Below are 16,397 nucleotides of genomic sequence, written 5' to 3' on the forward strand. Positions count from 1 at the left end.
TCTGCCCAGAATTTAGCTTGGGCTGCAGAGCTCTAAGGAAGATTCTCCAAGGCAGGTATCACCAGAGCCAGGCTTCCCTCCTGAAGACTCACTGCCCAACAATAGCCCCTTCCACCAGGAAATCCCCCCGCTAACCTTCAGGGAATCCACCAGGTCCTCCACCAGGAAGAGGCGGATGATGAGTTTGAGAGCTCGGTTGACGTGCACCATTGCATCATTCACGTAGTTGTGGAAGGCCTCTGAAGAGAGCGTGATATCGAGGTCCAGGTAGGCTCTGGAAGAACAAGAGAATTGCACCCAATGAGAGACGTCAGCCCTATGCTAACAGTATGACTCTCCCCCCGCCCTCGGTGCCAAACCATGCACAGAGGTAGAGGAGTGTGCTATTGCTTATGGTCTAAGGAATCCTTTAGCTCAGGCAGTATCCTTTTAGATTTGGAGATCTCAAGTTTAGACCCCACAGATGATACGTCCGGGGCATTGTTACTCAGGGAGGACTAATAAGGTAAGAAGCCCCAGTGGACTGGCTCCTTCCAATGCCTTCCACTAGGAGCAGAGAACACCACTGAGCAGGCCCCACAGCCAGGAGGAGAAGGAAAGTTCTAGATTTGACCCTGGAAGTTCAAACCCGTTACACTTGCTACAAGAACCAGATAGGGTGGGAGAAAGGGCAGTGGTGGGGAACTGGGCCAGCACCATCCTGAGTGATAACTGAGGGAAGGAGAGGTCTTCAAACACATTTACACTTGCTTTGGAAGCACCTGCTGCATTTGAAGTGCCATCAGCAGGATTAGTGTGGAAGAACATCCCAGTACGGTAAATCTCCCGAATTGTGTGGTTCCGATCCAGTTAGTTCTTCCCTGGAGGATGTGGACATTTGCATTGTTTATGCACAGACCCCTTCACTGTGGACTTGACATGAATATTGATGTTGAGAGGTGTTTTTGAGAGAGGAGATCACAAACTGTCAACTCTGGGGCAAGGGCAGTCATTTAATGTTTGTACAGCACCTAGCAGAATGGGACCCAGCCTGGCCGGAGCTTCTAAGTACCACGATGATATAAGATGGATAGTGTGGACATCATCACTGTCCGGGTTCTAAAGCCACAGGTTCCACCAACTATTTTGGGAATCTTCTTTGCAATCACTGGCAAAGTAAGGGCTTGTCTACCTGGGGAACTACTCCTGATTAGCTACCTGCATGGATGCTCTTATTCTGGGATAAAAGCACTTTACTGCAAATTGTCTTAATCCACTTCCAAAATTCCAAATTAACTGTTCCTAATCTGCTTGAAATTCACATCTGATTTTATTTCGGACTAATGTTCAGGTTTAGATAAGCCCTAAACCATCTGCCCGATGATGGTAGCCACGGGACAACAAGTCAGGATTGCGACCCCACTATACATACACATTACGAGGCAGTCCCTGCCCCCACAAGTTTGCGTTTAAGTAGTTTTGTTGCCCCCCAAAGCTTGCTGTGTGTATAACAATCAGGATGCTGCTAGAAGCTCTTACTCCAGCAGGGGGCACAGATAGCTAGTATCCCAAAGTCACTCCATTCTGTGCAATGGTTCCGGAGGGGTGGGACGGTATCTAGGTCATGAACTGTAGGGCAGTTACTCTCTTGGCACAGGATACAGATTAACCAGAAGAGCAGAAGGGAACATGCTATTGTGTGACCCATCTTGCTCCTATTTCCACTATACCAGTGCTACCACATGCTGAAGAGCTCAGGGCACGTCATTCCAGTTAGCTATGTAACTGGAGGGTCTATCCAATGGCCACACCTCTAAGAACAAAGGATTGGCTCACTTGAATGGATGTCCCTCTTCAGACTTCTGTACGGCTTGGATAACAGACTTGTAGACTCTAAAGCTGATGGTGACTGACAGCAGCGCCAGGATGAGGTAAGAAACCACGCTGATGACGCTGAAGGCGGCCAGAGAGAGCAGCACGATCAGTGACGTGCCAAAGACAAAGCCTGTCTTCTTCACATCCCGCCAGAAGATCAGATCGTGCACTGCCAAGGAAAGGGACAAAACAAGGGGAAGTTACGGAGGCGGGGGTAACAGAGCAGTGGAGAGTGCTGGACAGTGCAGGATCCAGTACAGGCCCTTGTTAAGTAATCTTCACTCAGATGGAGCTTTATTGGCCTATAGCATAGGTCCCCTTGCACTGGACAACAGGTGCAGAGGCCCAATCATAGTCATGAATGCATTTGCAGATATGTAACATTAAGCAGGGGTATACTTCTTTAATGAAACTAGAAGGGAAAATCCTTTCTAACTAGTGTTTCTTTAGCACCAGCTAATCAGTCTCCATACAACAGATCTCACAGAACACAGGGGATGGACTCAAAGCCAGACAAGTGGAAACAAACCCAAGGCAGAATTCTCTTAGCTTTCAAACACTCAGCCCCAGTGGAGAGAGGCAGGTATGAGCCTTGCTTCACACTCAGGAAGCAGCAACGTTAAGCAGTTTGTGTGAAGTCACTCTGCAATATCAGCAGCACAGTTGGTAACCTCCCATCCTCTGCTCCTGCTAGGCAACGTTACCCTGTCAGAGAAGTGGGCCTGGCCAGAGTAAGCTGTCATGAAAGACAGTCTGAGCAGGGAAATACCTGCTTGTCAGTCACAATGACAGCTTAAAATCAAGTTTTAAAAACAGCATGCAAGTTTGCATGGAGAGCATTTCCTTCATCACTGCGGATTTGTGTTTGAGTAAGGGCCTCTCCCTTCCATCACATCCCATTCCTTCAAAGCCTGAATGTGCCAAGAAGTCAGCCCTGTGCCCCAAAGGCCTAGGAATGGTTGGGCTATTGCAACACAGCATTCGGATTTTGCTGGAGGGTTAAAGAGCAAGGCCACGCAGTGATGCACCAAGACATATGGAGGAAGGCTAGCAGTCAGGGACACTGACTGTAAAATGAGAGGAGCCTGTTTAGTGCTGAGCAAGTCTTAGCAAAAGCGACACACGGGGCAGAACTGAGTGAGCTGAGCTCCAGAGACTGGAAACACAGCTGCAGTAGCTTCAAAATGCCTATTAGTTAGGATGAAGTCATCACAGTCCACTTATTACACTACCGCCCCCACAGGTCTCATTTTTAGTGTGGCCCATCGTATGTTTACCCAAAGGGGACTGAAAAGGAGTAACATTTGTCTTTCCCCAAAGCTGATACGCCAGGTTAAATCACACCCCAGGCAGCCTTCTCATAGTACCCAGCCACCACACACTGGTGTCGAAAGCATCAGCCCCTACCTGCCACCAAATCCACTGCTGGGTCTGCGGGGCTTGGCGCTTACACAGCGCTCACTGCTGTGGTATCAAGTACTGATAACATGGGTGACATCTCCTACTTACAATACATCATCATCATCTGCCACTATCTTTGGACTAACTCCCACATCACAAATTGCTCTCCAAAGCTCTATTCTACAAATAAGCTAACTTCTTTAACAGCTGTTTAAAACTGCAGTTAGGGAACCTGGTCCACACCCAGGGTTTAATCTCAGTTCAGAGTAAGGCAGATCCCTTTGTGTATCCCCTAGATTAGAGGGGCTTTGTCTTTCCAGCCCTCGTAAATAATGTCTCCTGGTAGGAGGTGCCCGCTTTGGGTATTAATTGCTTTGCCTGCCGTATCCTGCTTCCGCTACAAGAGGGCGCCATTGTCATTAACGGCAGCATGAGGACTGAACAAAACTAAGCTGAAGGATTTGCAGCAGTCCCCAACCGGTTTTCCCCTGCTGTTTATTCTACTAGTGACAGGCTGCTGGGGGGAGTTGGGGTGGGGGGTTGGGAAGGAGAAGAGAATTGGGCAGCCAGTCAACCAGCACCACTCCCAGTAACATTGGCACTTGTCCATGATCCCAGCTCAAACTCTGCAAGAAAGCTATTCAAGTCTCCTCCTGGCGGAAAAGAAAAGGAGGAATTTCCAGGGTTTACCCCAGGTTTTTCATGGCTGCTTTAGATATGTTTTGGTGAAGCAGCAACTTTGAAAGGGAAAGATTTTTTTGTTTTGTTTAAATATTCAGAGATGAACTCCACTAGTGTGGCAGCTTATTTAAAACATACCTGGCAGTGTAGTGGGTGGGGTGGGGTGGTTAAAAAAGACAACAAAACAAAAAAAAACCCCAAACTCTCCCTTCTGGCCCTCTTCAGATTGAAACCAAGCAGAGAGCTAGCCATCTGGTTGTTTTGGAAAAGCATAAAGGGTGTCCATTTTCTCAAGTTCCTGTCCCAGGCAGTTTCTGCACCAGCAGCTTGGCATAATTGGTTTTCAGTAACTGTCAGAGCAGCCAGAAGGGAAATGTGGTAGGAGAGGAAGTGAGAACAATCTAAGATCTCTAGGTCTGAATTATAATGCGGCTGAAGGCAGATTACAGGTTGCTGGAGAATTAGCGATTTTATTTTTACCTTGCGCAAGCATTAGGGAAAGAGAGCCAGGGCTGATGGATGAATTACGATGAACATGGGAAGTGCAGTAACTCAGATCAGAGGTTAAGGAAACATTCAGAATCTCAAACAGACTTTGGTTCCATCTGATTGCTCTATCTTTGCCTGCCTCTTTACAATTCCCAGCCTCCTGCTGGTCTGAGGATCATAGGCTGGAATCAGCTGCACCTTCATGTGTATCCAGTATTCTAGCTTGGATTCTTGTAGCCAAGCAAAATATGAAAGCAGTGGGTTGGGAGGAGCCATATTAGGAGCCTGCATTCCTTTAGCATGCAGCAAGGACGCTATATGTACAGTGAGCATAGGACCAACTGCTCAGGTTGTGAAGGCAGATGTTTCAACCCCCTTTGGTTCAAAACACAGCCCTCTCCACTCGAATTAAACTCCTACACTGCACAGGAACCCAAATAGGTTAATGGAGTCTGCTTCGTTCTTTACAATTCGTCCCCAGCCAGATCCAGAGCCCTCAGAAGAGGACAGAGGAGGCATTTACGAAGCACACACAAGGCTGTTACTGTGAGAGACAGGAGAGGAGCTCTCTGTGCTACGAAGGAGCCTGGCAACTGGCCAAAGATAAATTTATAAAAAGCCCTTTTCAAATGGGTCGCTCTCTCCTGACCTGTAGAAAAATAGTTTATCCATGAAGAGATGCCTGGCTGTCAATCTCACATGTAACAATGCAGAAGAGAATCACGTCTGCTAGCCAAATTGCTGGAGAGAGTGAAAGCCAAGAACCACAGTTTGTCTGCACGGTATTAGACTAAAGGAGAACAAAGCCAGCCTCCCACTGAAGAGGCAGGAAGAAATACACGGAGGGGATGTAACTGCCTTGGTCACATTCTCACCACAGAGAATTTTGGTTGGCAATTCCTAGGCCGTCGTTCTTATGCTGGAATTAGAATCCAAGCGTCTCTCAAACGTACACATGCTTTTAGCCCAGTATCCAAGGATAAAGCTCTCAGCACAACAGTCATATGAGGTGCCTGGATTTTTATGCCTCAACACACTGCATCATACCTCACTTCTATGAAGGCTGGCTGCACTTGATGAAAGCAATGCCTATGGGTGAAGTGTGCTCTAGTATTCACACAACAGCATCTTTTTGTTTGCTGCCCACACCTCAGGTGAGTAGGTTTGTCAAACTAAACTCAACTTCCACTTGGCTTTCATCTGTTACTTTAGCTTTCCTCACTTCCCTAGAGAACTGGGATTCCCGACCTTGCATTTGTGAATGGAAGATCAATGATGGGATGCAAATCACTCAGGTCATTTAAAACCCCACTGAGATGTATTCTTGTATGAACACTCCTGCACTCCAGTTCCTATGGAAGTAAGTATACCCCTCTGTGGGCTGAATAGAAGATTTAAGAGATTCGCAGGAACTGGATATGGAAGGGTCTCATCTCCCGGGCAGTGCAGGATATAGAACTGCTCATTACAATGTATTGTCTAATGCCCAGTCCAAGCAATGCGTCTTCCACTGCTTCCCTTGGAAACTACAGATCACCCCATTTCTCTCCGTTATCCTCCCAAATAACCGAACTGTCCTTGGTGTTTACACCCTTTCCCAACTCATACTATTCTCTCCCAAGGCTGCTTCCATTGAATCTCAAAGGACACATGGTATCTTACATTTTTTGAAAACATGACTCTAAAGGAAGATTACACATTCTGGGCCCCACCTCCAGCCAACTCAACCACGCTCTCAGTTTGCCAGCATTTAATTGTTCCTTGCATTCAGCCAGCATCTGAACACCAAAACAGGGGCCGGTCACACTGATGCTCCAAAGACAGAAGCTATTTCATTCAGTGCAGTTCAACAACTGATCAGGACAGAGTGGCCCCTCGCATTAATGGAAATGTTACTTGTGTCACATTGTCACTTGAATGGACACTAACTGAACCCAGCTATAATCTGTGCATGAACTTCTTCCAAATACCCTTGTTATTTTATGTCCATACACTAGATAGGGAGCCTTGAAAACCAGATTGAAATTCATCTTCCCAGCATAACCACACTGGAAGTGTGAACAGAGTTTCTATTCAGGCCTCTTTCCAACACATACTTCCCTGCCAAGCCAAGCCTTTATCTTCTGTAAAGAAATTTTCACAATAACCTCTTACAAAATAATCAGTGCTTGTGTTTGCAGACATTTCGAAAATGAACCACATGATGCAAAAGCCTCAGGGGCTTCACGTTATTAAAAGAACGGTTTGTGGCCCTGCGTATTTGCTATTCTAGCAGGCCAGCTGATGTGTGTGTAATCTGGATTAACATAGAAGTACTAGTGGAATGGACATCAGTGGGTCTTTTATTCCCCACCTATGCCCCAAATTATTCCCCAGCAGAGTTCTGACCCAAGACTCCAGGCAATCCACTTGGGACATTGCTATTGGTGATTTTACATGGAAGGCATTCAGAAAATACAGAAATGGGTAGCAGTAGATTCAGATTATAGAGCCAGAAGGGAACACTGGGCTCTAGTCTGATCTCCTGTATAAACACAGGCCCACAGGGCTGCCCTGAATTAATTCCTATTTACTCTGATTCAAACCTTTCAGAAAAGCATCCAATGTGGATTTAAAAATTGCCAGTGATGGAGAATCCACCATAGCCCTTGGTAAATTGTTCCAATGGTTAATTCCTCACTGTTCACAATTTGCTCTTTATTTCCAGGCTGAATCTGTCTAACATCAGCTTCCAGCCATTAGATCTGGTCAGACCTTTGTCTGCTCAACTGAAAGGCCCTCTACTGTCAAATTTCTGTTCTCTTTGTAGACTGATCAAGTCACCGCTTAACCTTTGCTTTGTTAAACTAAAACAGATAGAGCTGCTTGAGTCTCTCACTATAAGGCATGTTTTCAAATAATTTACAGCTACAAGACAGACTTACTTCAGCAAGCAAACAGCCCTGTTTGGAGAATGGTAGAAAGCACATGGACATTAATGAAGAAAAGTTCTCAACGAAGGAGGAAAACATGATTAGAACCACCCAGAACCCAAGATGTGCTCTTATACTCATAATGCAAGTAAGCTGGTTTCCTTTGTAAACCTAGATTTCTAAGGGTATTAACAAGGTGAGTGTCTGACAAGCAAATAAGGACAAGAGACTGGTATTGTATTTCCAATATAAAACGTTTACCTGAAAACCCAGTCAGTAGCCTCACTAGGGCATGTTCTACTGGAGATCCAGCCACATTATCCCAGACAGCTTCTTTGGGGATTTCACCATCAGTACTAATGTGAGCTGTGGCAGGGGCGGGCTTCATATCTGTTTGCTGATGGATGCAGAGAGGCCTCTTCTCCAAGGGAGATTTCTGAGCAGCTGCTGAGGTGTCCTGGTCCTGTGCTGTTCTTCCCCCTCCAGGTGGGGAGATTTTACTTTGTGCTGGAGTCTGCTCGTCATCCAGTTTTCCACTTAGTTCTTTGAGGGCCTTAATTGTCAGCTGCTCCTGCTCAAAGTCTTGAGCTACTGTGGGAGATCTTTGAGAGAACAAAGGTTTCTGGAAGTTGCCCTTGTCATCAGTGATGCTTCGCACAGCATAATCACCATCCACATTCACATCTGACCTATTTGCCTCATCTTTATGAAGAGCTCTTCCTGGAGGAGTGGTTTTTAGAGCTGCAGTTTCAGCCTCTGAGAAGGTGTCTGTCAGGTCCTCTAGAGAGTCATTACCCTTTGACTTCAAGCATTCCCGCATGAAATCCATAAAGTTCTCCCCACTTAAGGCATCTGGATTATCTTGTTCTTTCAAATTACCCAAGGGCAGAGAGAGGGGGACTCTCTCGTTTGGCATGTTTCTAAGATCCTTCAATGGAGCTGCCGTTGGAGAAATGCTCAGAATTTCACCAGCCTTGAGTGGTTTCCCAAGGAGACCTGGATCCCAGCTGCCGGAATGCTGCATATTTATAGACGTCAAATCCAGAGTGGACAACTTGGGAAGTTTTGCTTCAGCAACTGGACTTCCTCCAACGTCTGGATGTGCTTCTATAGTTTCAAAGTCATCAGTGAATCCCTGATTATCTTCTGGTGTCTTAGAGGGCAACTGACCCTCTCTGCTGTGTTTGTGCAGCTTGTTAGGTGCCTCTTCATTATTTGCAATTATCCAGTCTCTTGCTTTGCCAGCAGTAACTGGAGCTAAGGTCAGCTTCTCCACTGGTGCCACGCCGCTATCTGTGGGTTGAAGGACAAGCTTCTTGTTTCCATAGGCCAGATCTATGGGCACATCCTCTATCACTGTGTCATCAGACTCGCCAGAGCTGTCTGCATCTGTGATTTCAGCCAGGCCAGAACTTGGCCAGCTCCCATCAGCCTTCAGTTCAACTGCAGCAGGTGAAGCAGTCTTGATTTTAACAGCTTCTTTGTCCAGGGGAACATGTTTCTCAAATCGAGGAGCTGCTAAGTCTGTATATGCTCTGTCTTTCTGCTGGACGCTGACAGTGACAGGATGAGGGGAGGGTGTTTTGCATACTTCTGTCCTGTTGCCTGCTGGCTGCGTAGGAGTGCCGCCAACCTCTTTGGAGGGCATTGCAGGTAGGTCTGAGGTTTCAGCAATCTTCTCAGAATGCTCTACTTTAGGAATCAAGTCCCAGTTCAACAGCTCATTTGTGAAGCTGTGCATCTCGCGTACACACTTGGACACTTCTTCCAATGCAGCTGTTGTACCTGAAGACTGGCGTGATAGCCCAGGTCCTGCTGAAATAATGCTCCCGCTGCGAGGTTTCACCTGGAACTCACAGACACGGTCTTCTGGGATATCCGTAAGAAGCTCTCTCTCACTGTGCATCACCCAGTTGCTACTGAGATCACTGGAGTTGCTAATTAATGAATCCTTGTACTCTTTATCAAATGCTGCTTTGTCGATAATCACCTCGAATGGCGATTCAGGAGAGTCTTTTTCTAGAGTGGTCTCCCCACCAGATGGAGTGGAAGACTGCGAATAGACACCTTTGATCGGAGGTTGCTCAGCATCTTGCTTACGGTCAGTCAGGAAAGTAAATCTGGATTCACTGCCTGTAGTGACTCTCTTGTTTTGGTCCATAAAATCTTGGTCTTTACGTCTGCTTTGTTCAGCCTTACCATCTTCTGACAGGCAGATACTGGTGCCCCTCACATACGTTTGTTCTGGGGAACTAGTCGAAATCACTGGGCTGTAGGAATGAGGTTCTGCTCCAATAGAAAATGGGGAGCCTTCCGACCCAGGGGACCCAATGGATGTTGCCTCTATTCCAGAATCTGCACTTGGCCCACGGAAGCTATCCATTCTTTTGTTGTCTACAGCAACCACCAGTTCTTTCACCTCATTTGAGGGAGGGGATTTGCTGTTTATTTCTCTGTTGCTGTCTGCCCAAGCTGACAAGCCAGGGGTTTGATTTTCAGATCCCAGAATCCCTGAAGCTGCCTTATCAGAGAGAGAAGCTGTCCCCTCTGAGGCCAGGATTTGAGAGAGAGAGAGAGATTCACAGAGTGCAGTTACAAGTTAAAAGTCAAGCAGGCAACATGCTCTCTTGGGATCTAGAGAAAAAAAGACAAGACCCGAGACACCAGCCTTGGCAAACATGCATGGAACTGCCAGCCATAGGACAGGGAAGCCACTTGACACAAGAGGTTGCAATCTACACCAATACTTTCCAAGCTGCCAGTTTACAGCTGTGATTTCATAGCACATGAAGGGGAGTGTTAAGGCCTGCAAAATTAAGTACGCAAAGCAGCAGTGGAGGAACTCAGGCATGCTGAGAGGGTTAACAAAAGCAATACAAAATAAGTGTCTGAACTTTTTGCTGCGTGCTACTTAAGGCACTGATGGGATTGCAAAACCAATAGTACAGTTCCAATAAGAGCCTAAATTCACCATCACCCAAATTAAAGTGACACCTGAAAAAACCTGAAAGCATCAGGACACCTGCACTCTAGTGTCAATGCTGTAGCTATTGCCTCTGAACTATTCACCTCAGTATATGGAAGAAGTGTGTTCTAGTTTGCTTTCTATGTGGAGTGGAAGGCAACTAGTCCTCTCTTGTTCCACTCAAGCATGTGGGCAGGGTTCTGTCCTGTTCTTGCAGCAGGGGGCAAGAAAGTTAGTGGCAATGTACCCTGCAGAGCTGGGATGGCAGTCCCATCCCAACAGTGTCAAGAAAGGCAGTCTGGTTATACCATCATCAGGTGGTGTCTCATCTAGAGCACTCGCAGTCTGGAGTGCGGGAGTTTATAGGGTGTGTGTCCCACCATCACCACTCAAAGTCTCCTTGAGCTTTGATGTGCTATGAGAAAAGCTTCACCCAGTGTTATTGCAGATTCGCTCAGAGCAGTTTCTCTGATTGCACTGCCAAGGGAACTAGTCTGGGCTACATGCGGTGTGGAGTCATTTGGGAAACACTCCCTCCAAACGGAATTACAATTGTGAAAGAAGCGGAGGTGGGGCCAATCCCGTTGCAGGTGGGAGAGAGTGTGCCTCTGGCATAATTTAGGTCTATATGGCTGCAGTTCCTTAGTGATTCAGCCATGTTGATCAGCTTCTGAACAACTTCATACAAGATGAATCAGAGCAAGTGCCTGGGAAAATATGTGCTATATGCTAAGTTGAGCTTTGAAAAGCACATCATAGAAGAAAGCTGCTCAATGCAGAAGCATTAGGATTCCACATGGAATGCTGTCCACTTCCTGATGAAGTTATTTACATTAAAACATGTTGCTGTTTCATACTGACCACAGATGTAACAAGGAATAAACCCCTGAGATCTGTCTTAACCTACATGCTAAGAGGACACCTGCAATGAAACTGACTACCTTCCAAACACCACCACAACAGGCTTCCCAACACAACACTTAAAGAAGGGATTTAGAAAAAATAAACGGCCAATTTATTTTAATAGTTTAGCTTATACCCAAATAACATTAATTTCTACTATCGGTTGTGTGATCTGTTGAGTCTGGAAAATTGTCACTTATATCCACCTCCCTCTCTGCTGAATGATGCAAAAATTTAGATTTTTTTAAAGCACACTATGTATATTTCTAGCTTGTCCAGGAATATCTGTCAGGATGTTATGAATGTCAGTTCTGATGTAAGTATGCTTTACACAGCTCCACAATCACACTTCAGGCAATATACAGCTTCACACATGAAAGTTAGTCTTCAATATAGGGTTAACATTACAAGCAGGATCACAAATGAAGTAACATTTGGATACAGCCTGTTTGCTGTGTGGGCTCTGTGCAACAGCAAATATTGACGAGTCTTGCTACTATTATATGAAAATATTACTAGCATCCTAAAAGGGAAAGGTTTGGTATGGAAAGTTAACTTTTAGCTCTCTGGGGCACCTGGCATTGACCATTGTCGGAAGACAGGACACTGGGCTAGACGGACCTTTGGCCTGACCCAGTATGGCCACTCTTATGTTCTTAAATGGCCAATAGGAAACAGAGCTTCCCATGATTTCAAAAGGAGGTTTTGGAATCCCCATCAATGGAGGATTAAAAGAACAGGGGGGAGGAGGGTTTGCAGGCTGGGTGCTGTGGTTCTCAACCTAACACATTGTGGGTCGCATATGCAGCCCACAATTGTAGATCTGTTGAGAACCATTGTTCTAATGCAATGGTTTTTAACCTTTTCTCATCTGCGGACCACTAAAAAATTTCAAGTGGAGGTGTGGACCCCTTTGGAAATCTTAGGCAAAGTCCATGGACCTCCAGGGGGTCTGCTGACCACAGGTTGAAAGCCACTGTTCTAATGGATCTATAAAGGTACATTTCACCAAAAACAAGGCTCTACAATTAAAAGGTTCATCTGAAACACAGGCCTCCTATGTGATTGACTTGTATTCTCCAAATCAGAGTATGCATAAAGAAAGACACTAGAATCACACTACAAAATCCATATTCAAGTCAGGCAGCTTGGAGAGAGTGATCTTGTAGTTTCTAGGGGGAAAACACTCAGATGTTTCTTATGGCTTGAGGGATAAGAGACTGAAGGAAAAAATTCACAGAGTAAGGCCAGAAGGGAACATTAGATCATCAAGTCTGACCTCCTGTGTATCACAGGCCAGAGAATTTCATCCAGTTTGCACTCAAATGAGGCTCTGTCCCTGTTAATTTATGATGCATGAAGGTGGCACGAAAAGCTACCTTTTAAAAAACTGTTTCCTTTTGCTTTTTCATTTTAAAATGGAGGATCAAGACATCTCTACCCAGCTTCTCTATGGAAATATGAAAAATTGTCAGTATCTGTTTAACTGCAATGGCAAGCACACACTTAGGGAATACTGATCTGGTATGCAACTCCTCTGTTCTTATAGCCATAGGACTGTCAAACTGGACCAGATCTGGGTCCCATCTAGATCAGTATCCAATTTCCAAGTGTCCAGATGATTCAGAGGAAGATGCAAGAATCCCACAACAGGTTTCCTCATTTATAAAGTCAAAAAACAGGCCAAAGGTACTAAATTGTCCTCTCGTCACTTTAATATGAGCCCTTCACAATTGTGAATATATTTATCTTCACACCCATGTGAGGTAAGGGAAATGTTCTTATCTTCATTGTACAGAGGGGAAATTGAAGCCTAGCGAGACTAAGTGTATGTCTACACTAGAAACGCTACAGAGGGCAAAGCAAAAACACTGTAGTGTAAATGCTTAACTACAGTGATAGAAGAGGTTCTTCCATCATTGTAGTAAATCCATCTCTCTGAAAGGGGGTTGATGGAAGAATTCTTCCTCGACCTAGCACGGTTGACACTGGGGCTTAGGTCAGATTAACTAAGTGTCTCAGGGTTGTGTTTTTTTCATACCCCTGAGCGACGTAGCTAGGTCAACCTAGCTTTCTAATGTAGACTAGACCTAGGTGACTTGCTCATGGTCACACAGGAATCTGTGGCAGAGCAGGAAATTAAATGTGGGTTTCCTGAGTCCCAGGGAAACTCCCTAACTTGACCATCCTTCCTCTTTGGGTTCAAAGCCATTTTAAGAAATCCTATAAAAGCTTCCCTTAGAATGGGAGATATCTATAGGAGCCTTGCTCAACTTACAGGTCAGACCAACTTGCTATGGACTCTTCCACGGGATAGAATTCAGTGTTGAGGGGCATTTCTTTCTCAGATTTGAGAGTTAGCTTATATTTGGTTCTCCTTCCAAAGTGTTCTGCATCTTGCTGTCTATACCACTTGCTTAGTTTGTTTTCACAAACTCATAAGTAAAATTTGCTACTTTAAAGTCTAACGGTATGTTAACTGATAGAAAAACATGAATTTACATCAGAGATCTGTAGCAAGCTAATAATGAAGTGGTGTAGCAATCACTACATACTTATCACTTTAATAGGGTGATAGACAATTGATTTAGAATCTTTAACAGCATGTGCACACATCCCCCCTGCCCCCAGTGATTAGCTTAAAAAAAATTCAGGCTTTTTTTTGCCACTGAACTAATTTGCGTTATCTCTAATCCAAGCAAGTACAACAGACATTAAGATTGAAGCTAAAAACGTGCAAAGCAGTATCAGCACCTGACAGCCACGGCACCAAGATAGGAAGTTAGCCAGCAGACACTTTGCAGTCAAGCTAGGTTGCAAAGGACTTTAGTGACGGAGACAGAATAGAAAGAAAAATGTTTTTTAAAAGGCTGTAACCGGCTAACAACTTTGTTCCCACCGCTTGCCCCAAAGTTCTTCAGTATTGCAACTTCCTATTCCAGATGACTGGAGTGTACTGTGCCAGCTGGGTGAATTACTTAGACAGCCAAATAACGAATTTGTATTTCTGATACTGCATAGCAGGCTTTTCCTTAGATTATCCTACTCATGTAAGTTGGGAATCAGCTCTTTTCCTTAGCCCTTTTTGAAGGATGACCAGCTTTGAAGTTTCCTAACCTTCTGGTTAGCTAAGGCATGACAATCTTTCATTCTACCCTGGAGTTCTGACTGTCCCTTATATGCAGGTTCCACAATTTATTCAAGTTTAACTGTGCACATGAAATCAGGGTTAAACTAGTAACTCTGGTGGCGCCAATAGATCCAACTTTTTGTTTATCAAGTTAAATGAACAGCACCTCCAACGACTGGCTGATACAAGGGCTAAGTTGATGCACTCATGTCTCATCTGAATACTTCTGGTGTTTCCAGCACCCAAAGTTTCCAAAATTTCAAAAGGTGTGTGCTGAAAAACTAGAACTGGGGGATGCAAGTCAAATCCACAGGAGAACACTCCTAGATTACAGACTCTTTTGCCCCATTTGGTTTTCAAGAAATCGTACTGCTAAGGGATTGGATCTAGTTGAATTTGCCTATAACTATCTTAGGCCTTCTCTTTATGGAAAACTTGTACCATTTTAACTATGCTGGGATAGTTAGGGCATTACAACATCCACCCCTCCCCCCCCAAGTGCAGAGGCATTTATATCAGTATAAAGGTGCTTCCTGCTGATATACTTATTTCTATTCAGGAAGGAAAATAAGCTTTACAGGTATAAGGTATCCTTATACTATAATTGTGTCAAATACCAGGGATTGTACTGGTATAACTGTCAGTTAAACATCACAGCCTCTAAACAAAGTAATTGTACTGGTACAAAATCTAAGCCCTGGTCTACACACACCCCCTAATTCGAACTAGGGTACGCGAATTCAGCTACGTGAATAACGTAGCTGAATTCGAACTACCCTAGTTCGAAAACTTACCCGTCCAGACGGCGGGGAAGCGAAGTCCGCGGCTCGCAGGTTGACTCCGGCAACTCCTCCTGACGCGGTGGAGTACCGGAGTTCGACCTAGCGCTTCCGGAGTTCGAACTATCGCGTCTAGATCAGACGCGATAGTTCGAACTCCGAGAAGTCGAACTCCCCGCGTCGGACTGCAAGGTAAGTGTAGACCAGCCCTATGTGTAGACCAAGCCTTTGGTTTAGTGAATGGCTTTGTTCCTGTAGAGCAGTGGTTTTCAAACTTTTTTTCAGGTGACCCAGTTGAAGAAAACTGTTGATGCCCACAACCCAATGCAGCTGGGGATGAGGGGTTTGGGGGTATGGGAGGGGGCTCTGGGCTGGGATGAGGTGGGAGGGATAGCTCAGTGGTTTAAGTATTGGCCTGCTAAACCCAGGGTTGTGAGTTTACTCTTTGAGGGGGCTATTTAGGGATCTGGGGCAAAAATCTGTCTGGGGATTGGTCCTGCTTTGAGCAGGGGTCGGACTAGATGACCTCCTGAGGTCCCTTCCAACCCTGATATTCTGAGATTCTGTTTGGGGTGCAGGAGGGGGCTCTGGGTTTGGGGAGTGGATCAGGGGGTGCAAGTGGGGTGTGGCCTTACCTGTGGCGGCTCCCAGTCAGTGGCGCACTAGGGGTGCTAAGGCAGGCACCCCAGAAGCGACCAGCAGCAGGTCCAGCTCCTAGGCAGAGGTATACAAGTGGCTCTGCGTGGTTCTCGCCTGCAGGCAACGCGCCTTCACCCCACACCCTCCCCAGCTCTCATTGGCCAGGAACTGGCCAATGGGAGTACGGAGCTGGTGCTAGGCACTGGAACTGGACTGCGTAGGAACTGGACTTGCAACTGGCCACTTCCTTAGCTGGGCAGCACCACTGACAGGACTTTTAATGGCCTGGTAGGTGGTGCTGACTAGAACCACCATGACCCAGCGCCTTACAGTCTGCGATTCAGTACTGGGTCACGACCCACAGCTTGAAAACCATTGCTGTAGAGAATGGAAACTTAAGTCATTTCAGACCTCAAGCAGTTTTCCTAGCTTAAGTTCCTCCTTATACTAACAAACTATGGGCTAACAGTTTATCTCCCCATCTCAGATTAGAAAAAGGTGGCATATTACGGTATCTGTTATCTAGTCATTTCTATTTTGTCAGCTATTGCACTTTGGCATCCTGTTAATTATATGGTTTAGAAAATATATTTGGTTGCTTCACAGGTATAGGATGGTATCATTTGCATTCATGACAAGACATG

General features: G+C 45.6%; 1 protein-coding gene across 4 annotated transcripts in view; it reads right to left on the bottom strand.

Moving 5' to 3' along the window:
- RTN3 (reticulon 3) overlaps positions 1 to 16,397 on the bottom strand; it is a 40,935-nt gene that overhangs the window by 5,370 nt on the left and 19,168 nt on the right. For 3 of the 4 annotated variants that reach the window (XM_045025369.1, XM_045025367.1, XM_045025366.1), the window contains exons 2-3: positions 1,816 to 2,023; positions 136 to 274 (exon numbers count right to left, since the gene is read on the bottom strand). In XM_045025369.1, the coding sequence (XP_044881304.1) occupies positions 136 to 274; positions 1,816 to 2,023 (347 nt within the window). Of the gene's footprint in view, positions 1 to 135; positions 275 to 1,815; positions 2,024 to 7,598; positions 9,885 to 16,397 lie in introns of all 4 variants that reach the window. The other variant, XM_045025370.1, reaches the window with a different exon arrangement.

This window comes from Mauremys mutica, chromosome 7 (assembly GCF_020497125.1).
Source record: "Mauremys mutica isolate MM-2020 ecotype Southern chromosome 7, ASM2049712v1, whole genome shotgun sequence".
NCBI lineage: Eukaryota > Metazoa > Chordata > Testudines > Geoemydidae > Mauremys > Mauremys mutica.